The sequence below is a fragment of the Coccinella septempunctata genome, chromosome 2 (assembly GCF_907165205.1).
Source record: "Coccinella septempunctata chromosome 2, icCocSept1.1, whole genome shotgun sequence".
In the NCBI taxonomy this organism is placed as follows: Eukaryota; Metazoa; Arthropoda; class Insecta; order Coleoptera; family Coccinellidae; genus Coccinella; species Coccinella septempunctata.
The window spans coordinates 32,187,039-32,211,928 of NC_058190.1; the positions used below are offsets into that span (position 1 = coordinate 32,187,039).

The 24,890-nt window shown below is 36.1% G+C and overlaps 1 protein-coding gene across 1 annotated transcript in view; it reads right to left on the reverse strand.

The window, feature by feature from the left end:
- The window catches only part of LOC123308623 (focal adhesion kinase 1-like), a 70,566-nt gene that overhangs the window by 13,357 nt on the left and 32,319 nt on the right, over positions 1-24,890 (reverse strand). The window contains exons 3-5 of the mRNA XM_044891371.1: positions 13,225-13,351; positions 10,110-10,268; positions 9,878-10,045 (exon numbers count right to left, since the gene is read on the reverse strand). Of these exons, the coding sequence (XP_044747306.1) occupies positions 9,878-10,045; positions 10,110-10,268; positions 13,225-13,351 (454 nt within the window). The remainder of the gene's footprint in view (positions 1-9,877; positions 10,046-10,109; positions 10,269-13,224; positions 13,352-24,890) is intronic.

Below are 24,890 nucleotides of genomic sequence, written 5' to 3' on the forward strand. Positions count from 1 at the left end.
CTCTGCAGACTAAGAAGTCAGTGTATCTTTAAAAATGGGTGTACTTCGGAAAAAGAGAAAATTATGTTCAGAAATTTTCTGTGAATATTTTAATTTCGAATGGTACTTTTCAATAATCCTGGAAAAATAATATTACTTCAATGCTTCATTTTCCAAATGCTCCTCAATGAGTAAGTCACAAAACAGATTACCCACTTACGTGAAACACACTGTACAAATTTTGAGGGATTAAGGATTTCATATACCTATACAGAATCGTTTTGGATATATTTTCTGCTTTTTCCACATGAAGAAGTCACAGCAACAGAATGAAAACCATAAAACCGTGTTTGTAATTACCTTTCCATTCAATATCTCCAAAGAACCCTGTGTATATTTCACATATTTCTAATATATTTTGATAGCGTAAGTGAGAAACCCAGTTTTTTATGAAATAGGCTGTTTATCGAGAAATGGCCAGAGTCGTCATAAAACAACCTGTATAATATCATATTGTTGTTATGATATCTCCATAGAAGAAAACTGGAAGAATATCAAAGAACTACCTGTCACCATAACAATCTTCATACGTTTGGTAAAACAAAGTATAAATATTGAATGTAAGTATTGTTTTAAAAAGCAGCACACATATAATAACTATCATTATAGCCTTTAGTGTGAAATATTTCCAAAATATTATGTGGCCCTTTTTCGCCTTCGAACATTCAGTCTGTCATATCAATCTCGGTGGAACATTCTAATTGAACTGTGACAGTCAGTAACACCGGAGAAACAGAAGACCCCATACATCTTACTTAAAGAGGGCAATCTTAGACCTGAACGAAACATGTCTGAGAAATTCATTCTGGACCCTCTCGAGTCGTCCATCAACCAAAGTATAAGGGGACGAGAATTCAACAGTTGGTCTCACAAGTACAACATACAAATATCTCTACTTCTGAGAATCTCAAGTGTTTCTAACAAGATAATCAAGAGTTTTGAGAGCTCTGGTGGAAACTCCCTCAAAGTCCTGGCTTCAACGATAAGTCACTATTATAAGATACACCAAGATCGCTCACAACTCCTATAAGCTCTTAAGGTGTAAGTGTTGAACCCTCAACTCTTGAAAATGACATGCACTTTTTGAGATTCCAACAAAATTCTACAATGCCTCCGAATCCTACGGCAAACAAGAAACGTCCGAAGGGAAAAGTTTCAGGTCATCAGCGAATAATAAGAATTTGACGAATCGTATGACAGAACCCATATCATCATTAATAAATATTAGAAATAACATCGGTCGAAAATGACTGACCTGGGCACTCCTGATGTAACAAAAACAGGAAAGAAGAAAGATAATTCTCTCTTACAGACAATAAGCGTCGAAATGAACATCAAGTATCCATTGAACATTCCCAGTGATCGGCACGAAATGTCCTACTTCTCTCGATCCAACAGTGAAGGGCTATACACCTGAAACCTCTACATAAATCTATTCGAGACAGCTAGGAATGGAATACAGTTCAAGGGCCCCATTGTACCTGATCATTACGTAATTGAAACATAAATGTTCCATAAATTCAGACATTGACGACGTGTGCTGAGCCAACATGAATCAAACTAAATACGGCGAGGCGTAGAGCAGGGGTAAACACGTTCTTCTCGCAAAATTCCTTACAAGAAGGGTAGAAAAACTTTCGATCTTGGAATTCTGACTTTATCGATCGAATCATCAATAGCTGCCCTGAGGTTTAGCTATGTCCACTAATCCAGTGGGATTAGTTTTTTCTCATATTGAATTCTGAAACAGATATTTTTGCTGAAAGTGTTGAATAGTTGTTCGCAACAATGCCTATCGAACGTGGGAGAGTTTGTTCAAACCACAGAGCTCTTTTAACGTCACGCTTTCAATCAAACAAAATTGGGCGATTTATAAAAGATATAAATTGATGTGAATAATATTTTATTGTACATACGTATCACAATTAGTTAGTTTTTCATGTGTATTCTTATTCTGATATCTTGAAAAATGCCTTCACTACATCTTGTGTATTGTGCGCTGCTTATTTTTTTGTTTCGAATCGAAACTTATTTCATAATACCTGACTTTTAACTTGCTTCATTATCTCAATTGACAGCATTCTGGACGAAGAACATACGAATAAAATATTACAAAAATATAAAGGCCTATAAGTTGGTAAATTGAGAAAATAGAAAAAATGAAAAATGAATAAAACACACTGTACGAGGTGATAGATAGAGACCAATACAAATAAAGGTTATTTAAAGGCTTCTCCATATGCTCAACCTACACTCTCATTGTATCACGATTGAAATATCATTAGTATTCACTGAGGGCTTCAAATAATATGCCCTTTCGAAAATTTGAGATAGAATACCATAATGGAATTTGCAATGTTCTAAGTATCAACATTCTGAATCACATCCATATAATTCTTTCGGAATGATCGTTCACTTTCACTGATACGTAGAGAATTTGTGTTCTTCTGAAGCTGTTAAGTGGCTAACCAGTTTATTGAGCTGTGAAAATAGGCGGAATAATACGAAATACACATAGACATAGAGACATGGACTGAGTTTACCAGCATGAAATTGGCTATTTTAAAGAAAGAGAGAAATAATCGTCGGGCCAATACCAGTCTCTCTTCTATTGACATAGTGGTGAGTGCAGACCAATCAAATTTTTAGAAAAAGACAACTGCAGGCCCGATGTTCAGTTTCTCTCCAGCTGCCAGCTGTATTCGGGTTCGAACAAGAACCGTTCTAGAACGGTCAGGAGTTTGCGCATTAGAATGTTCTTGTTCGGGTTTTTTTGGACTGTTCTAGGACTAACTTCATCGTGTTCGGGTTTTGTTAGAATCATCCTAGGACGATCCTAGAACTACCAAAATTCAGTAACTGAATTGATCTCGGATATTTTCGACGCATGTCCATGAAAGAGGATTTGTTGATAACAACCTAACCTTACCTTAATTATTGAACAGGTAATCTGCAGATTTATTTTTATTCCTCTGTTTTCATTAATTTCACGAATTATGGAGTTCATTTGTTTGATAGTAATAGTTCTTTATCGTCCTCTTCGAACAGTGATGAAGAATTCCTTGCCGAATTTGATCAAAATGGTGGTTACGTTAAGGAGACAGTACCATTATATTCAAATAAACCAGGCTTCAATAAGATAATTTCAACAAAAGAGTTTTGTAACGTGGTTACCTCGGAGAAAACTTATCTCGATCGCCAGCTATTCTTTTCACTAGGAAGAATAGCAAACCTACCAGAGTAGCTGCTAGTCGGAGACAGAGTTCGCTGTTATCTAGGGTGGTAGCGATAACGAAGTAGTCAAAATCAAATTATGTACTAGTTTATTCACACCTTCGGAAACTGATTATATGTACAACGGAGATATGTGTAGGTATGAAGTATGAGCGAATCTATCAGCAAACATACATTCGGGAAATTCTATCCGGTCATGAGCACTTCGTAAAGTTTATACCGGGTACAGTGAAAAATCAAAGGTTGTTCAATAAAATGCGCCAACCAGAACTGACGAAATGGATACTAAGGATGACCTCGCGAAGTGAAATGACTTGCTATACGGTATCGGGAATGGAATTAATTGTATTTCTCCAGAAATGAAAGAAACACAACCGGGGCGGATCTACTCGAGACTTTTACTCGCCACCCCAAGGGCTAACGCTCCATGACTGATAGCGAAGAAAAGGTCTATTTTTAGCGCAACTACGGGATTTCACTGACGGTATCTCTTATTCTCTACCCCAAGGGCTTACGCACCATGACTGATAGCGGAGGGAAAAGTCAGACTCGCGAAACAGGGTAAAGTACGATAAAATATAACAGAAAGCGATACAGTACAGCATTGTCAAAGAAGTAACCGGTGTAGGTCTAATGAAGAAACTGAACGGTAAAGACGAGGACCTACCTCCTTTATTTCAGGCACTCGCGGAAAACAAACGAAAACTAAAAATTAATTCCTAAGAGCACTAATACTCGGTTTTTTACATTTACTATCGGAATGAAGGCACAGTCCATGTCTATATATCTATGGAAATACAAAACAAATAAGAGGAAACGTCTAAATGGAAAACATTCCGTATTTTTAGGACAAACCTCTCGGTTGACAACCCCGTCGATGTGAAACCAGCTTAACGGATCCCTCTCACGATACATTGTAGCAGGTAATAAACCAAGAACAAGGATCGAATGAAAAAATGAGGTTGTAAATAGCAATTGCTGGTAACGAGAGTTTGATTTATCACGGATAATGCAGAACATTATCGGGTACGGAAAGAACAGATGATGTCTGAATTTACTGCGGTGTGGGTGGATGGCGGACGATCTACGTTAATGAATTCGTGTCGAACAGGAAAAAATACGCACGATATAGAGAATGGAGCACTTCCCAGATGTGTTCGATGGTACAGGAATTCCTTAGCGATATACAGGATGAGTCTTTCACTCGTACAAATATTTTAACAGTAGATTATTGAAGTCAAAAGAAACAGTTTTCTCCTTCACCATTTTTTCCGATTCGGCAATACGGCAATGACGAAAAGATATAGCCATTTCTCATAATAATGAGCTGTGCCACCCCTGGAAAAACAATTTTTCAAATTTTAACGTAAAATTACTCGAAAACGGCGTATTATACGAGAAACTATGAAGAAGACTTTTATTTTAAAAAACGTTCAAATATTCATGGGATAGCGTTCAACTCAGTATCAAGAGTTGGGTTCTTTGAATTTTTGGTAATGGTCATTATGAGAAAACTGGAAGACGTGGGTGATATCCTGTGTTCAAAATAGCTCAATCAAATAAGGGAAAAACTATATTCCGAAATTAATTTCATTCGATAAAACCGTTTGTGAGACCTAAAAACTACATTTTTTTATAGTTTTTCAACAGTCTGTATCTTCTAAACTGAGCCGGTTCAGAAGAAATGGTAAAGGAAAAAATTGTTTTTTTGAACTCAGAAATCTATGTTGAAATATTTGTAGGAGTCAAAGACTCACCTTGTACACTAGCAGTTCTTCTAACTAATCTTGTAGATTGTATCACTTGGCAATTTCGTTTGGGGTTTTGTGGAAAGTTTTTTATTGGTGTTATATCGAAAAGCGACGTTAATATTTAATGGTGGAATGTTCTCTTTTATTCGCTCTGATTAACCTTCTTCGTACTTCCTTGAATCATATTCATATACTAAAGTTTTTGATCAGATTGACGCTAATCAGAATCAAAATAACATTAGTCAAAATTAACTTGACAACATCAATTTCAAACTAGCATTAATCTGAAGCATATTGGCAATAAAAAATTTCAATCTGGCATTAGTCAATTGCAAATTGACAATTAACAAAATGAAATTGGCAATTCTGAATTTGAATTCTTTATTGGAATAAAATGTATTCAATGAAAAAATTTCATTGAATTATATAGGTACACTTTAAATAAAGAAATAGCCAATAACCATTGGAGAATAACGAATTTTCTCAAAAAATTTTATCTTCCATATCCAATGCAGATGGAATTGATCTTTGGATACGAACGATCAATTTTGCACAATTAACAACCGTTTTTTACCAATAATCTCTCCAAATTCTGGATTTTACCATTTCGTTTCATTCACAAAACAGAAACGGAAGATAACCACAAGCGTGCATTTTTTCAATGATTTATCATAAAAAGAGACGATTTCAGACCTTCATTCTGTTTCAGAATGAACGTTTCTTACCGTTCACAGTTGTTTGGGTATTATTTATTTCATTTCGCAAACTATGCAAAGATTTGATAGACTCCGAATACACTTAGTAATACTTTTGAAGTGTTGCAACCAGAAAAACTCATAATTCTTGGAAGGGAAGACAGGGAACAAGAACTTGAATTTATTGTCAATTTGATTTTGACTAATGTCATATTGATTTTGATTAGAGTCAATTTGAACTTGAAAAGCTATAGATCGTACCGATTGTAGTGTAGTACTTATCTATCCCATATTGAATCTATATTGAGAGACAAACTAATGCCCATTACCCCCAAGTTCACATGAACCTCTGTTCCAGGGAGGATGCTGGCCTCCCAAAATCTAAAAGAAAGTGACGAATCAAATTCCAGAAGGCGATTACATGTTTGGCATCTCCTAATTATTATATCGCTCTTTTCTTAGATCTCAAACCTGGATAAACCCAGGTTAAGTGTTCTTTAGTGTTAGAAATTACCTAACTCTACCCTCAACTTGAACTCATTTTCACCGTAAGAAGTTACACTTCACGAAGTGATAGTGAAACTTTAATACTGCGAGATCTTAGAAGTATCTTGATCAATATGCTACGCATCCTCATCAGATTCCTTTTAGGGCTTTGCAGCCTCAGGAAGCACCTTGAGGATAGTTTTAGCGGAAACTGAGGGGGCACATTCTGTGGGAAGCAGATTTTAAATCACCTGGTGACGGAATGCTGCGCATTGATAGGCAACCCAAAAAATGCTTTGGATAAGAAACTTGCAGATTTGAGGAAGTAACCTCTTTGAAGAGGGAGTTCATTAGAAGATGAAAACTCTAGAACTGGAGGGGAAGCTGTAGACTACATAATGGCGACAACAGCCTTGATGGGGGCACAATAAAGAATCTAATGGTAGCAGAGCAGTGCAAACCCCCTTAAATCAAAAATCTACAAAGGGTAGTGAATGGTTTTTGGGCTGTGTGTCTACGAGAGGGGGTAGCACATTCAAAATAAAGGGGAACTGTTTGAAGTTAGAGGAGTGATGTAGCAATGAAGCATGGGAGTTGAAAATTAGCAGGAAATAAAGCTAGACAGAGATGGATGAAGGAAAATCTTTGCGACGAAGGGTTGTAAAGCTACGGAGGGTGAATCAGACCTTTTCCCTTCTGAGAAGTCTTTTTCATGAGAGAAAAGACCACCGCATTCATTTAAAGTTGCGATGGAAATATCTCGAAAAACGCCTACTACATAGTCCTTGGACTGCTGCAAACTTGCCTGGATGGAATGCGGCACAGAATAATGCAGCCGAAGAGCCAGGCCAGTTCGAATCCACAATAATAACAACATTATTTATAAACATGTCAAATGTACAAGGTCGACGATCGATACCAAAATAGGAAGAAAACTGAATTACGAAACACGCGTCGAGAAAGTCATTAATCCAGCAATTTGTTGCAACCGCTTCAATTAAAAATGAATAGATTATAATTCTACCTGGAACTAATGAAATAAAGAATGAATAAATCAGATAATAAATGTCACAGTCGGGATAATTGTGTACCTTTGTGAGGTAGAAGCTTGATTGTATTCGTTTCGAGATGGTAAAAATATGAAAATACGCCGATCATTGCGAAATATTTCATGCTACGTTATTGGATTCCATTTTTTCGTTGATCCAGCCCAACCTACGAATGATTACTTCGAGATTGCTAGATGATTTGAGTGTTGCTCAACTCAAATCGAATCTTTCAACAGATAGAGGATTGTGTATGTGTACCTACTGAATAATAAGGTTAAATAAACCTTAGTCGAAGAGGACATATTAAGTTCACCATGATGCACTGCTCGATACATATTCCATCAAATTGTCCAAAGAGATTGTTTCCCTTGATTCTGAAGTTGAAATGTCACGGCATTTTTGTAACGTTTGTTTCATTTTATCGCTACTGGACAAGCATCCTTCTGAATACCACACTCTGTATATACGTCTAAGCCTAAGCCCTTTCACTCGTTTGATTCCAGTGTGGTGACAACTTCGATGTTCACCACTCCAAGCTATAAGTAGGTACAGGGTGGCCAAAATTCGTTGTCTACTGAGGAGATCTCGAGAACTATAGCAGCCAGAAGAAAACGGATGACACATTCTCGAGCTCTTTTTCCTGACTTATAAATAAAAATTTAGATTTTGACGATTTCGAGAAGTTTCCATAATTTTTTTTTGAAGTTACAGATCTGAATTTTGAACCTTCTCATACGTAGAATCTACTGACCAAAGATTTTTTTCCAATTCGAAAATTACAAATTCAATAAAAATTTGCATTTAAACGAAAGTTCGCCTTATGATCGAAGTGAAAAAATATTTTGACTTCGTCAGTGGATTCTACGTAAAAAAGTGCCTGTGGAAGGTTCAAGTTTCAGATCTGTAACATCAAATACAAAAAAGTTATGAAAAGTTTTCGAAATCGTCAAAATCTAATTTTCTGCTAATAACTCAAAAACGAATAATTGTTGTAGGCTACTCTTTTCACCATTCTTTGTTTCTCAGAAAAAGAGATCGGAAATATGTCATCAGATTTCTTCTAGCTGCTCTAGTTCTCGTGATACCCTCAGTAGACAACGAATTTTGCCTACCCTGTACTAGCTTCTTGACAAAAAATTTATGATGATGTCTCTCAATTCTTGATAACTCTATTTGTTTTAGACTTAAGGGGAAGTAATATTATACCTCGAGAATCTCAGTTCAAAAACGGCATTTAGTAATTCCTAATTTACTCTTTTGATTTTATATGTAAAGCTTTGATTTTTTTTTTCAAATTGAAGGTAAAGGACGTCTTGATGCCACCCCGTTTCTTCGTTTCGTAAATTAGTTGGTTTTTATGAGAAAAAAATTTTTGATCTTTAGTGTCTATACAACTTCAGGAATAACTGAAAATTATTCAATATTCCTAATATTACCACTCGCGTGGTAATTTCTATTTTTCAACTGTATCATGTTTCAGGCTATTGCTCAAAGATTTGGCAACCAATGTCGATCGTCTTGATCCCGAATCGTATGTATTACTTCCTCTTGTGTAAATAGAATATCGGAAGTATATGACATTCCATTTTGAACTGTTTTATATCTTCTTTCTTTTTTTAACAATTTAGACAAAAATTTGAAATTTTTCGATGTTATTCTCATTAAGTAAAATATAGAAATCGCTCTTCAAGATTTCAGGATACGATATTTTATGAAAGCCATAATGAATGAAAAAGAATATTTGTATTCAGCAAAACACTCACTTTGCCCATGATTTAAAAAGAGGGTTTTTAACCCTTCAACCCTTATTTTAATTTATGAATACAAATTAATGCCTTCATCCATTTGAGAAAAATATTCATCGCTTTCTAAGTAAAACTCCGGCTACTTCTAAAATATGTATAGTCCAAAATCACGTCTGTAGATACTGAAAACACCGAGTTCAATGTTGAATAGAAATATTACCTTTTGTTCATTTTTCCACTGGAATGATTCCATATAGGAAAAAAAAGGAGTCGGATTTGAAATAAAATAGTGAAATAGACAGTAACGTTGAACGATGTTAAGATTTCATGGGAATCGTTATAGAGGAAAAAAAGAAGATACTATTTTAGAAAACCATTTTTAGCACGCCGGCATAACCACATACGCAAAAAGCACTACAATTCGAACATAATTTTAACATCAAAAAACGTCTTACCTACAGTAGGTATTTTTCTGAATTTTTTTTCTTTTCTTCTGAATATTGTTATACTTGATCCCCTGTGCCATTAAATATTATCAAGAAAGGAACTACTCAACAAGAAGATGCCCGCTAAAACAAGAATTGACCTGCGTGGGCATTTTTCGAATTTACAAATATCTTCTATGTGCACCCCGTCCATTTAACATGCTTATGGAAGATATTATAGCTATAGCTTATGTGTATTTAGATTTTTTTCTATGGAAGGAACATGTCCTTATGAAGTGTTAAGACGTTTTTCAATTCTTGGCTCCCATATCAGTGGAAAGAAATCCGAAAATCCGAATGAGGGTCACATAAGGCGATTCAACTAAAGCGATAAAATGGAGACCGAAATTTCAGTGAATTTATCGCACCCACATTTACGAGTGCCTCACTTACCTGATCGTAATAAAAATAGAACGTTACATTATCCCTCTCGCACAAATCCTGGAAACTAGACGGGAAATACCTGACCCGGAGTTCGTACCTCCACTCCGAGCTGGGGTGCTTTTTGATGTATTTTTCGTACACCTGCTGCATTGTCATGTCCTGGTGCAACCAATACGACTGGAAAGGAATAAACAGGTTACAGTTTTACGTCAGAGTTCTTTTTCAGAAATGTAGCACTCACTTCTTTGGACGACAGCCGGCATAATCTCATCGCGTACAGTTTCTTGTAATATCTCTCTCCTACCGTAGATAGCCTGTCAGTTACTATTGATATTATCCCTTTGATGTCTATTGAATCCCCATATTTGATGAGGTTGAAGCCGCCGCTCGGGAAACAGACCTGGAAGACCAAAGACGTTTAGATGAGGATGCAATTTCACAGGGACAGTCTTCTTTTGAACTCTACGTATATTAGTTCGACCTAAGCAACATGCTGTTACATAATGTAGCTCCTACCGACTGAATCTATTCTATTGCAAATTAATATATTCGACCTCTGAGTAACTTAGGTATGGTTGATTCATTTCCACAAATTTTTAGAAAATAATATTCTAATTTCTGGTATTTTTCGAGGCACCTATGATCTGGCGAACACTGATAGTCATGCAAGTCCTCTCAGTTTGACCAAGAAAAAAAGTGGTATCATCACGTTTCATTATATCCCTGAAGATTTGAAATTCGTAGAAAAAAAAAAAGACACACGTAATATGCATCAATAAATAATAGTTTTTTCAACTTGTTATTGGGCACTGTAAGGGTCTTACGTCATGAAATGAAGGATACCTAATCTGAAATATAATGAGTGATAACAACGAGAATGGACTGGTGAAAGCTTTCGTTATTATTATTACGTGTCCTTCCTCACATGATGCTGGAATTTTCACAATAATGAGTGATATTGACAACATGAGATCAACTTGTAGTACCAAGTTCAAAGCGACTCGAGGTCGTCTGTGGAGGATGTTCCGAAGATGCAGTTTAGTCATCCTCTGCCTCTTAATATTCGGCATTCTTCGGGAACGGCTTTAAGATTGATTTTTAGTGAGTAAAGTCTTACGTCCAGTTTCATAATCAAATTTGAAATCACTTTAAGCTTAAAGCTTCCTTTACTGTCATTTTTAGTAGGGTTAAAGGAAGCTTTAAAGTTGAAGCGGCTTTAGGTTTGATTATGAAACCGTCCGTTAAAGAAGTCTTTAAAATTAAAGCGACTTTAGGTTTGATTATGAAACCAGCCGTTAATCTTCCACTTGATGATTGGAGCCTTCGGTCTGGAATAAAAGATGCCTAGTGCTGTCGGTGAATACAAGGTTTGATCGATTGGTTGTTTCTGAAGGTTCAAGATTTTTTTACAGCTCTTCTCTCTCGCAGTCTTATTTATATATAATATTAAAGAAATCAGAATTTATGTCCTGTTAGGGCTTAAGCGAAGTTCTTGTAATCCTTGTCAGCTGTTGGCTGATGTTTTTGATGTTGGCGAAGCTGGCCCCAATATGTAAAATATGCCTTTTCCAGATATATAAAGAAATTTTCCTATTAGGCATACGGAAATTCCATTGATGTTAAATCTTGGTTTGGTTTGCAGGTACAACTCCTTCTGGATGGAACAACTAGAGAAAAAAAGGCGCACTTCGTTCGTAGAAGCGTATATAGCTTCGAAAAATTGACGAGCGTGCTTGAAAGGTAATTGAGCATCATTTACATAAACGACCAACATCACTAGGTAGTCAGCTTACTGAAATTCTGGAGATCAGTATTGCGCCTCCTCAGAGCCCCAAACGGCCTACATTTTCAATAATAATAAAGCGAGCAGTTTCCCTTCTTAAACGCCTCTTCTCATTTCAATGTTGGCGATATTTTGTACCAAAAACAATGGATGATGGTTATTGCGTCCAGGAAATTCCTATGATGTTGGTGATCGCATCTCGTACTCGTACCTAGAATTGTACTCTGCTACCTTTTTGTTATTTAATGGTTTCGCGTAAATGCTACCAAAAGTGCTAGTAAGAGCAAGTGCGATGGCTTATGATATTATCTTTCCTCAATTAGTCATTAATTATTTCATTTGGCAGACCTTTCCTCTCGACCATATATATGTCTATTTGGTACATTCATTCATTGCTGTATCTCGTTACCGAGAATAAATCTACCAAAAGACTGAAAAACAACACTATCGGTGCGATCAAACTTATAATTTCTTAAGGCTACTTGTGACTGTGCGTCCTCCTGTGACTAAAGAGACCTAACCGTGACCCACAGATCCTTCCACACTCCGGGCATGGATAGTCACCAACCAGATCTGGCCGCAGGTGTATTCTTCTTGTGTCTCCATTAAAACTGAGGACCAAAGATCTCCACTGTGATCTGTCTAACGCTAGTTGTTCCCAGTTATGAATGGCATTAACTGATTTCAGGGATTGATGCAGAATATTCTTAAACCGGTTATACTGGCCTCCTAGTTTCCGAGCTCCCTCTGTGAATTCGCCATACAGAGCTATTTTGGGGAGTCGTTTGTCTCAGAATGTGGCAGCTCCAACTGAGTCGGTCCCTCGTTACTTGAGTCTCAATTGTTATACAACTCGCGCGCTGCAAGACTTCTGCATTTGAAACTTTGTGGAACCATCTGATGTGCATTATTTGTTTTAGATGACGTTGTTGCTTTTGTTCAAGCTGTTCAGTATATCGCCTGTAGGGCGTTCAGCTTTCGCTTCCGTAAAGAAGCGTTGAGAGGACTACTGCATTGTGTACAGCAGCTGTAAACAGGTCGTGATTTTGAAACACTCTGTTCAGCTTTAGCTATTCGGTATATGTTCATTCAACTTTCCCTAAATTTCCTTCTACAAGCTGTCTGTGCAACCTGGTGTTGGCTTCGATGTCATTGCTGTCACTGATTCTGCTTTCATACATCCCAAAAAGTCTCCACGCCTATCTTGGATCAAAGTTTTGAAGGATGAAAAAAGTTAATCCCAGCTGGTACTACAAGTCTAATCTTGACGAGATAAGCTGCGGATCATCAAAAGGTACTCTTCGTGCTCCACTACGAAGCATCTTTAATGCATTACAATTATTGGACGGTCAACTTCGTTATAGCATGGATCGTCTCCTTAAGGGATAGGATTCTCACCATGTTAAAGTATCTCGCATGCTAATAATTTGGTGGTTATCGAAATGAAGACATATTTTCATGCGCAGCTCTACAGTAACTGAAACTATCTGTTGGTAGTTTTGAGCTGTCATAATTCGGTTTCTTCACATGAAAAATACAGTTAAAATTTATGTAAACTGAAATAATAATTTACCTTCACTGTGGCCTTATCCGAGGAGGCAGGGCTCTGCGGTGACTTCTTTGGGCTATCCATGTTATTCCTTGGAGCGACACACCTTACGGGTGAGCCATGACTCACGGGGGTTGTTGGGGATACATCACTGAAACAAAAATTCTCAATGAATAGAGAGTTCTATCAATCATTCTATCATCATTTGTCACCGATAATCGGTCGGGGAAATTTTTTTCTACTTCGAGGTGAGAGTGGTATTATGTATTTTTAATCCAGTTTATCATCGCTGGAATGTAGATACAGCATAGAATATACATAGGTACATGTTCTAGTTAGGACAGATTCAGGGAATATTTTACATTTTATTTAAATACATTATAAGCTCTAGATACAGATAGCTCTTTATTGCTGATCATAACCTCCTATTTGTTTGAATGAAGCTTGATTTCCATGCAACTTTTGATGCATTAAATGGTTCCCAAGATCTTTATATTTAACACCGAATGGAGCATTAGAAAACAGAATCTACTTTCAGATAATTTTCGTGTAGTACCTAATAGAAGGTAGTTAAAAATACAAAGTTAAATAGATATCACTGAATTTTAGTGAAAAATTATAAATGAACACTTCATTTCTGTTTATAAGCGTATAGTGGAATCAGATTGTCCAGAAAGTTTTTGTCCCTCCTTAAATAATACAGACTTGCTTAATAGAGGAAAACCTTCAGGTAGATGTACACCTATGACACGTTGTATACAAAAAATAATGATGGTTAAATGAAAGGGCATTAATTTTGTAGGATAGTTTTTGAGATTATAGTGTACAGACATGCGACTCCATCATAAAGTATGTATGAGTTGAAAAAAATAACTCGTTCTTGCGATTTTAGATTCTTGGCAGATTGATATAATGATAAAAGAGATTAATTTCAATAAACAAACGGTCACGTCCAGAGATTGCCAAGAAAAAAATTCCATATGAATATTTCATCACAAAGATAATAATTAGGTATAGTATGTAAATATACAGGATTGATTGATTGAGATTATACTAAATGAGGACTAATTAGGAAATTCAGTCGAAAATACCTCCAATGTTCCACTCTCCTAGATAATGAATTTAGCATAATTAGATTTGGAGAATTTGGGGCACATTCTGGTTCTGCGATGCATCAACACAAACTTCTAATACACAGATCGATTCGAATTCAGTTAGTATCTACCGGTATCGTTCACGAGAAAATATGTAAATGAGTCGAAATTCCGAACAATTTCAAACCGCTCCCGTTAATTTACACAGGTATTGGTTTATCACAGACCTGATGCTGGGAAAACTGAGAGTTTATTTGAGTATTACAACGTTATAATCATAATCGTATCTGGTTGATGTTTGTATTTGATATTATAATGCTATAGAGATGAGAACACTATGTACAGTTGATTTAGAGGAAGGCATTGATAATAACCTAGACCTGAGAATGAATTGAAAGGTGAATTGTTTAGGGAAATTGAAGGAAAAGTTTTGCTACAGGTGCCAAAATATAAGAAACAATAAGCAAATTTTTTGTATCATTTCATTTCATTGATCTTCTTGACACCTGCGGCTGATATCATATATACACCATTCACTTTTATTTTAGCACTCTGTTGGCCATGGAAATTTGACACATTTCACTCTCTATAGGGAACTCTTACGATTTGTCAAAATCAACTAAGCATTCGCTGTCGTGGGGCACACAAGCTTTTCCCTCCATTAATTCGCATGCTGTTTTCGTCGAGTATTGTGTTTTGCGCATGTTTTTGGAAAACATTTCCTTCCCGACGTTAGATTAGAGTTATAAGACTATAACTTCCTCAGAAAAACATCTTTATAGTGATAATAAAAAGCTTTGTGTGCCCCACGGTAACGAACAATCAGCTGATTTTGACAAATCGTTAGAGTACCCTATAGTACGAAAATGTGGGGTTATGACGCTTGTCAAAATATTTTTGGGTTTTAAATCAACGCTATGTTGCCCGTTCTACGTAAAAGTTTCTGTTATTACGTATTTTATCACAATGTCGAATCTTTTCGGAAAATATGTGACGAACATAATTAAAGTTTATACAAACTGATTGAAGGCATACCAAATCCAGTTATTTGCATGGAAAATAATGGAGATCAGTATAATATCATAATATGCACTAGCTTGAGGAAAGTTAATGTTCGTTATCTTCTTTGGCTAAAGTTTGAATACCTTATTTCAGTTGTAGATTTCAAAAATATTAACCCGAAAATGAAATGCATATGATGCAGTGGTTGGGAATTGTTATCTCCCGAAGGAATTAACAGATAATTACAAGAATGTTAAATTCTTCAACAAAAATATATCATTCATCAATATAAGTAAAAGGAATTAAAGGAAGTTTCAAGTCAAGATGCACGTCACCTTTGAACAAAAATTTTTCATGAATAAACAATTTACAGGACAACTGGTGCGTATTTGTGACTGTTAATCTTAATACATTGATATAATAATTAGGTATTTACTGATAACTTGAGACATTTACAATATATAGGACACAAGTCAAATGAAAAATAGAAAAATCAATTTTTGGGAACTTATTCTACGATGAGTGATGACATTCATCGAAAATCCTGTAGTAAACTTTTCGCATTTATTCACGCAAACATAAAATTCTCAAATGCCGCAATTTTTTGGGTCTCCCAATGAAAGGAAATCCTTTGTCATCCTCTTCATTCACAATCTTTCTTATTGAGGAAATATTCAGCTGAAATATAAGTCGTTTACATTCAGATGAAACATTATATAAATTCTCTTACATTGAATATGTTCGCTACCGTCTGACGCATTTTGGATTTCAGAACATCAGGACAGAGACAAAAAAAAGTTTGTCTCTGATCAGGATATAGCTATTTGAATGAGCGGACCTGAATTCTAAATAGCACTTCCTGAAACCCTGTCTCTTTTTTCAATCACTTTCGGCATTTTCGTTATAAAAATTGATATTAGTTGTGGCAACGGCGTTATGCCATTAACGACATTTCATGAGTGCCAACCTTACCCCGTTGTAGTTACAAAAACTTGAGAAAGTTATTTCATGGCCAATCGACTGCTAAAATAAATGTGAATGGAGTATATGTAGTAGATGACTTTGGTTTGACATAGACCTGTGTGGTCGGAACAAGTCACCCAGAATAATGGTTTTGCTTCCAGTATAATTGAAGAAGCCTAGACTTTCACATTTACCTTCATTCCTACGATTTTTGCTCTGGGTTTCTACGAGTTAATAACTAATCTGTCTACTGAATTTCGTACTACGAGATGACCCCTGAGCCTGGCTGGGAAAACTGGACTTCAATTAACGCGGCGCGAAATTGACTTCTACTCGTTTGAAATAGCGTTTGATGTACAACGAGAATTGCCAATTAAAAAGTACTAAACGCTAGTGTCTGTAACTGTACACGAAAACAAACCATAAACGTTATTCATGTAACACGTCATCGTTTGAATTGAATAATATGTAACTTTATACAAGCATTCCTACATTATATAGCCTTGTGAGGTTGTCTACTATAACGGAAGGGCGTTTGTTAAATTGTGCGAAAGCCTTTGTTCACGCATACTAGATTTACCGACAAAGATCGTTTACAGCGTAAACGTAATGTGATTTTAAGGAATTAATTGTTAGGGTCGTTATGGATTTTGGTGAATCGTAAATCTGTCCTAACGATAAATAATGATTAGTAAATGTGACAAAAAGGCTTTTTCTCGGCTTTTGCTATCTTCTTCAACTTGGTTCATACTAATAAACACCCTATGCCATATTCCAATCACAGATCATGTTAGAAAGTCTTAGTATTTTAAACTTATTCTTTCAATATTTTCAAATATCAGTTGGGAATTTCATCTTTTGGGCACAATGCGATGCAGTTAACCTTTGAAAAATCCCATTCCTCAACTCATTTTCTGAATAATAACCCAGTAATAATATAAAGTCTTAGAAAACCATTTAAAACATTTTCTGGAACATATTAAAACACTTATTCAGGTATTTGGACAGTTTAAAAAAAATATTTCAATATTTGGAGAATATGGGGACGAAGAATATGGACGAGAATGAATATCGCAATTTTCTGGAACATTGTTCACAAGTTCGGAATCGTAAATTCGTCTGTTCAATTTGATCAATGGATTGGTCAAAGTACAGTATGACTACTAGAGTGTAAGTCATTGACCTTAAAATATGTAAAGCGTATAAAAATTCGAATAATGTGAGTTACCATTTCATCACCATAATGAAAAAAAGTCTGATGAAAACCATAATGGCCAAATCATCCTCACCAACAAAAGATCTCTCTATCCATTTCTTTTACGAAAAGTTATAGGGCCAACTTGATCGAGTTTTGAGTTGGAAGAACAATAAGAGACACGATATATATCATATAATATTCTGAATAAAAAAATAAAAAAAATGGTGACTGGAATATGTACAAAAAACATGAGATTTATATTAAAAAAAACTTACTATTATATCATTGAAGTGGCAACTGAAAAAAATTGACTACTCAACTGCAATCTACCTGAAAAAGTGTCTCTAGGATGTTACATTTGTTTTTCGATATAACTACGAAATAGAGGTACCAACTCAAAGAGCTGAAAAATGAGTGTTCACTTATAACTTGCAAACAAAAGAAGATGGGTTTTGGACATTATCCATCTTTTGAAAATCGAACTCAAAAACGTGCCATCTATTTTACCCTAGCTCTTACGGTTACAGAGCTGCCATTCAATCCCATCGAATGTTGCCCAATTCCAAATTAGATATTTCAGAATATCTATTTTTCACTAACCCTGGTTATGGAAAAGAAAATCTTTGACTGAATTGATGAATAACTGAGATGTTTGAATCATACAGTATAATAGTGCATCCACGTCTCTCCGAAGCTCCCTTGTTTTGATAGAAACATATTTATTATGAATTTGAACAAGGACAAAAACTATTGTTCAAAGTTCATTATCGTAACTTGAGAATATTTCTCTTTGGACTGAGAAATTTCCAGATATATAATTGGATTTTTTCATTAATTACTTGGCCGTCATCCAAAGCCTCAACGTTGGGTGGTCGGCGAAAAGGAATTCTCATTGTGAAAATATTCGTCATTCAAATATGGGGAATCAGAATGTGAGTGTCAGCATCCTTACATCAAAGAGATTTTCAATTAACTGTGACAGAAAACCTCCTGGACAACGTAACAGAACGTTGGCGACGTTAATTGGTAAAAGTATTTTGTCAACGTAACTGGAATTTTCTCTTTGTTGCAAACGTGAATGAATTTTCTCTTTGTTTGGCAAAAAGTCTTAGGTCATTAGTCCATTGAAAAAAGTTCTTTCTGGTAGAACTATTTTTGTTCACTGATCATTGTTTACAAGAGTATTCGGGACTTGCATAATGTCATTGAACTGCTGAAATAACTCAATGAATTCGTTTTCTGTCATCCAATTCCTGTATGTACAGGGTGGGCAAAATTTGTTGTCTACTGAGGGGATCTCGAGAACCATAAGAGCTAGAAGAAAACAGATGACACATTTCCGAACTCTTTTTCAGAGAAACAAAGAATGATGAAAACCCTCGTGGAAACCTTAGCCTTCTACGATTCTTCGTTTTTGTGTTATTAGCAAAAATTGAGATTTTGACATTTTCGAAAAGTTCTCATAACTTTTTTGTCTGGTTTTCAGCATTCTTTGTTTCTCTGACAAAGAGCTCAGTAATGTATCATCCATTTCCTGCTAGCTCTTATAGTTCTCGAGATCCCTCCAGTAGACAACAAATTGCCACCCTGTACACTACAGGGTATATCATCATTCATTATTATCGCGAATATATGTTAATTATTCATTATATTTAATTATTTATCATATTCTATTGTAAGAAGTCGATGATTTTGAAGTTTTCATGCAGGTACTCGATATAAAATGGCCCTTTTGGAAACCCAAATTCAGATCGTTTCTATGAACAGAATTGATTTCTGAAACGTATATCTTCTATAATCGTCATTATTATGCACGATAATTTTAGACAAAATCAAACATATCGTCATATATTTAAAGGTTGTGAGAACTCTAATAAAGTTGAATTGATGCTTGTGGCCGATATTTGATGAAAATCCATAATGACACCAAAAACTGAATTACAAGATTTCCACTGAAACGATGTTAAACGAGGTAGTTAAATAATTCATTCAAGTGAAAATCGTGTAATTCAATTTGTAGTTTCATAAGCATCCTTAGAAATGTCATTCAGTGTGGTGTAATTCAAAACAGTTATTAAGCGGACTAATTTTTGACACAATTATTTTCATACTAGGTTTGAAAAGTTCGCAAAAAACAAGAATGAAAAAACTCGACAAGCCAAATGTTCTGTCGAAAGACCCTAACAAATTGCAGTGTTATCATCAATTAGATCAGTGGCGGACTAATAGGGAGCACCTCTTTATTCATATTATACCTGATTTTGCTCAGGTCAGAGCATACTCAGCAACTCAGCTCAGAGCGCATCTTTTGCAACATTACTGAGCTGCAATATGCATCCAGGGAACCTCAGGAACGTATTGTAAAATACGTTATATCGGCCCAATCGATATTTCGGGATTAGTGCCTTGGCTTCCGACGACACTGGTCTCAATATAACGGGAAAATCCCGAATTGTCACATATGTACATTCAACCTTATTCAATTTATTTACGATTCTGTTGCCAAAGAGCGTTTACTACGATGAGTTATTTACAACATTATGTTGCCAAAAGATGTATCAGGCTGTTAACTGCTCTTGCTCAACCATATAATCCGGTGTTGTTTACTACGGACTATATTTCAAGTCGGTTGTATTTGATAGTACAACCGGTATTCTGTTTCATATTAAGTTTTTTTCACTCCTTTTGCTGTATCAAATCACAATTGGGTCCTCAATCTAGAGTTGACTTTTTATAGTCATAATTCCTGGGACTGTTGTATCGCTTTCATAACTTCATTACCTACTTATTAGTGTTGAATTGTTGGTTTTTTCTCAGTTCTTAGGAATGCTGCAAAAGGTCTTTGCTGTGACCTTTTTAGTAAGAGTCTATGTATAAGTACAACAAACAAGATTGAGTATTCAAATTCGACATTTCCATTGTAGGGGATCTTTTTGAGAACCTGTTCACCATCTGTTCAGCGTTAAAAAACGAAGTACCTATTATGAAAATGATTTCAGGTTTTATGCAAAGTTCGAACTATCGGTACATCAAGGTCTGCCTAGGCTAATCGCGTATTGCCGGCTTGTTTTCGGGAAACTGAAATTGAAAATTTGTTGAAAAATTGTTTCGGCTGCGCCACGGCTATCAATTTGCAGGCTCGATTATAATAGACAGTTTTTCGTTCTTGGTACATAAAAAACTATTTTAGATTGGTGGAGGCCAATTCAACCAAGAGTTGCAGTCAGGTTTTGCGTATCTGCGATGATAGTGAAGAAAGAGATACCTACATGTTTTGAAGATTGGTCAGAATTGAATCACCATTTGAATCGTAACTTGAATCAGCTGATTTTTCGATTAAAATCGTGATTTAAATCAAACATTCTTTGATTTTTTCATATAAAGAAATATAACTACATATTCTTCCAGACACCACAATATACAGAGTGTTTCCTTACTGTGGTATGAAACTCGAGAGAGTATGGTTCTTTCGGTCGTTTAAAGAATAGTTCTTATGAACATACATAGTATTTCGTCCACTTACGTTATGGTTGAAATTGTTCTTTTTCACTTGTGATTTTCATTTTATGTTGTCCATGGATAAATTGTAGAGTCATTGTGTTGTTCACTGAGTGGCACTAGACCTAATAATTTCAATCTAGTTAGGGCTAAGTTGGCGCCCCATTAGGCTTCAAATAACGAAATCGGTTTGAGGATATTCATGATATCACACAGTTAGACAACACCTGTAGAAATGGAAAAAGAGGGCACCAGCTTCTACTTTGCCGAACCCTATAGGGTAATTGTCCCTGACACGGTCCTATGGTCTACACCAAATAGGCTTCTTGAGCCTGAAGGTCCCACTTGGCTCACCGATGGCTCTAGGATGGTCATAGGGACTGGAGAGGGAATTGTGGGACCCCGTTTAAATATATCCATCCCCCTAGGGAAGGCTTGTTCCATAGTGCAGGCTGAACTGTAAGCTGTTTTGGCCTGCACACTGGAGAATATCTGCAGAGGGTACTCCGGCAAACACATCTATATTTGTTGTGACAGTCAGGAAACCCTGAAATCTCTTTCTGAGGAAAGGGTTAACTCACACCTAGTAGAGGAATGCAGGGAGGCTCTGCGGGAGCTAGGCTCTGATAACATTGTGAGAGTTATCTGGTGCCTGGCGCACGCAGGACTTCCAGGAAACGAGAAGGCAGACATACTTGCAAAGCGGGGAGCCTGCTCAGCTTTTGCTGGTCCGGGACCGGCGCTGCCTATCAGTCGTACATCTGTCAAGAACTTCTTTAATAGATGGCTAGACGGGAAATTTTCCTCTGAATGGAGCACGAGAAGTGGTCTCAGACATTCGAGGCTTCTCATTGAGAGACCATCCTCTGTGCCTGAGGTCGAAAAACTCTTAGCTCTTGAGAGGAAACAACTGAGTCCACTGACTGGAGCATTGACTGGCCATTCTTATAGTAAACACTTAAATAGAATGGGACTGACTAGCTGTTCCTTGTGCCGCTGGTGCAGGAGCATGGATGAAACGGTTGCACACATTCTGTTCTTCTGTATCAATCTTGAAGACTTAAGGATGACACACCTAGGAAACACAACACCCATAACTCCTCTGGTGAGAGGGAATCCTCTCTGTCGACTTGTGGCGTTTCTATCAGCATGTCACAGAGTTTGAGTGTCTCCAACTACAAGCGAACGAACAATGGGTCACGAGGCCTCAATTCAGCCCAGTGGGGCACCGCACGTAGAAGAAGTGCCTTTCTTAGAACGCTCCGTAAACCCACTATTAAAGTGGTTTCTTTCTAGGTTTTTCCTAATATTGCAGTAACCCAACATAAAATTGTTGGATGAAAATTAATTCAAATTAAAGGTAGAATTATCTTGCCTAAAGCTAAGGAAACAGCAATGAATGAATGAATGAATGAATTGATAGAGGCTTGTTTAGGTCCTATTGGTGAATTGGGGAATATAAGAGCTTGATTGAGCCACTTCGACCTGTTTTCGTTGAATAAATGGATATGAGCTTCGTAAATATAATTTTACAGCAATTATAATATTTTTTGTCCATTTAAATATTTTCATTCGATACTTTTCAAATGATTCGAGGAAGATAAGAAGTTTTACGTCCAGTTTCATAATCAAATTTAAAGTCACTTCAAGCTTAAAGCTTCCTTTACTGTAATTTTCAGAAGGATTAAAGGAAGCTTTAAAATTAAAGCGACTTTAGGTTTTATTATGAAACCGGCCATTACTGTCATTTTTAGTAGGGTAAATGGAAGCTTTATAATTGAAGGGACTTTAGGTTTGATTATGAAACCAGCTTTGATTTACTTTTGGAAACCACATTACTGTAAAATCGTCGATCAGTAAATCAAAGTTTACTGCAACCCGTTGATGTATGAAAATGTAGAGTATACGCATGCAGGAAATTTCTATAAAATTAGAAGGATAGGATCGTAGTGCGGCAGACCTCGTCTGTACTTTTCAACAAAGCCTGGTGGAAATGATCGAGAGTTCACTTCAGCCATGCTTCAATACCTGCCCATTAGATTGAATGAACCGACTACGTAATCCTGAATGACACTTGTGATTATCCATCCGGTGTTTTATTTCACTAGCAGAATTCCCGCTACAAACACATCTCGGCCATTAAATCATCATGATTCATAAATAATTACTAATCGAGACGCTTCGATGATGTCGAGAGCTTTAAGAGCACGATTCTCAACGCCGGCCGCATTTTTATTTCGTCAAGTTCATTGGTTTTTTCTTGGCCAAAGATCAAGCTGACGCTTCCAAATTTACCGGGGTCTAATAATAATGCGACCGCGTATGTTTTGGATTATTATGGAGGCGAGCAGTGAACTCGCGAAGACCGTCTTCCGTTTCTATCGAACATGGATATTTTATTCATTTCCAGCAATTGTCACGTTTGGAATCGTTATCTAAGGCATAGCCGAGTACAATACATTGAGAGTTTACGGGAGAAATAGTGTTATCTAATAACAAGTTCTCCGTATTTAATTTTTGAGGTAAAGGTGTTCAAAAAATCAATGTAATATGTAACACTGATTTTCATTAGTACTAATAAAATAAAAAAAAAATACTCACAAATCATGGAATCAAGTAAAACCGACAGGAAAACTGATGCAGTCAGTCACAAATTCACGCAAACATGGCACATAATCAGTAATAATTACATAGAACATACATAGTAGGTACTTATATACAAGGTGTCTTTCAAAGGTGAGGCTTTTTTTTTGACAGAAGGTAGAGCTTATCAAAATAAGTCGTTGAACCAAAAATTGTCCATATAAAATATCCAAGATGGCTGAGTTACAACCCCTAGAAATTCGTCAAAATTTCATTTCAAGTACGGGACTGTAGAAGGTGCCTCCGGCATCGCAAAAACGAAACAAAACATAAACATATGGCTGGTCAATGAATGGTTCAGTACCAAGTTCATCGGATTATATGCATCAGGTCACTTTTGAGAGAATCATAATTGTTGCATCGTGCAATTTAGGGTAAAAAAAATGTAGAAAATCGAGGCAGTTTCTTGAAAGTGCTTATATCAGTTACGTTGAAAGAGTGCTATGATGTTTCCGTATTTTATCCCATTCTTACGAGGTTTGTTGGAATATTCGAGCAAGGAGATTGTGATGCCCATTGTGAAAAAAATTCGTGAATAGTTTAGACGAATTTTATTGGTGAGATTTTGAAGTATTATTCTATTTTCACACTTGTGTCCCAAGTCTCTTTTATCAGTTGGTATCGAAATGAGCCATTTCTTAAAATCGTGTAAGTTATTAAAAAATAATGAGAACAATTCGGCAATCCTAAGTTTCCATTTTCATTACTAATTAAATATCGAACGATCCAATACTAAACGAAACCGCATGGTCGAATCAGGAGATAAGTTTTTTCCCACTGCTTTGCGATAATTCAGCTAACAAACGATCTAGGGTAGTATAAGGATCAATTTCAGTAATCATTTTCAATTTTTTTTTCAACTTTGTCATTTTGAAAGTTTTGTATAGGCGATTTTCGGTGAAACGCTTCATTTTGACCAGTTCTACCTTCTGTTGAAAAAAAAAACCACACCTTCAAATACAACCTGTATATCGGATCTTTAAGTTGAGTGTCGAATACCTCAAAAACATCCTACGCAAAAATGTTTCAAATGAAAATTTTGTGGGTTTGAACTTTCAAATACGAATTCTAGTTTTTCATTGCAGTTTCATATTCTACGGCAACAAATAAATTGCATGAAATTTTTCTTCAGATTCGGCACACATGGCCCTGTAATTTTTTTATCTATGAATAAAATCAGCGAAAAAAACAGGGAAAGGTATCAAATTGATGTTTTAACAATTGAAAGACACTGAATAGGTCTCAATAACACCTAAATCTTGAAAATGGTAAACTTCAACTTCAATGCATTT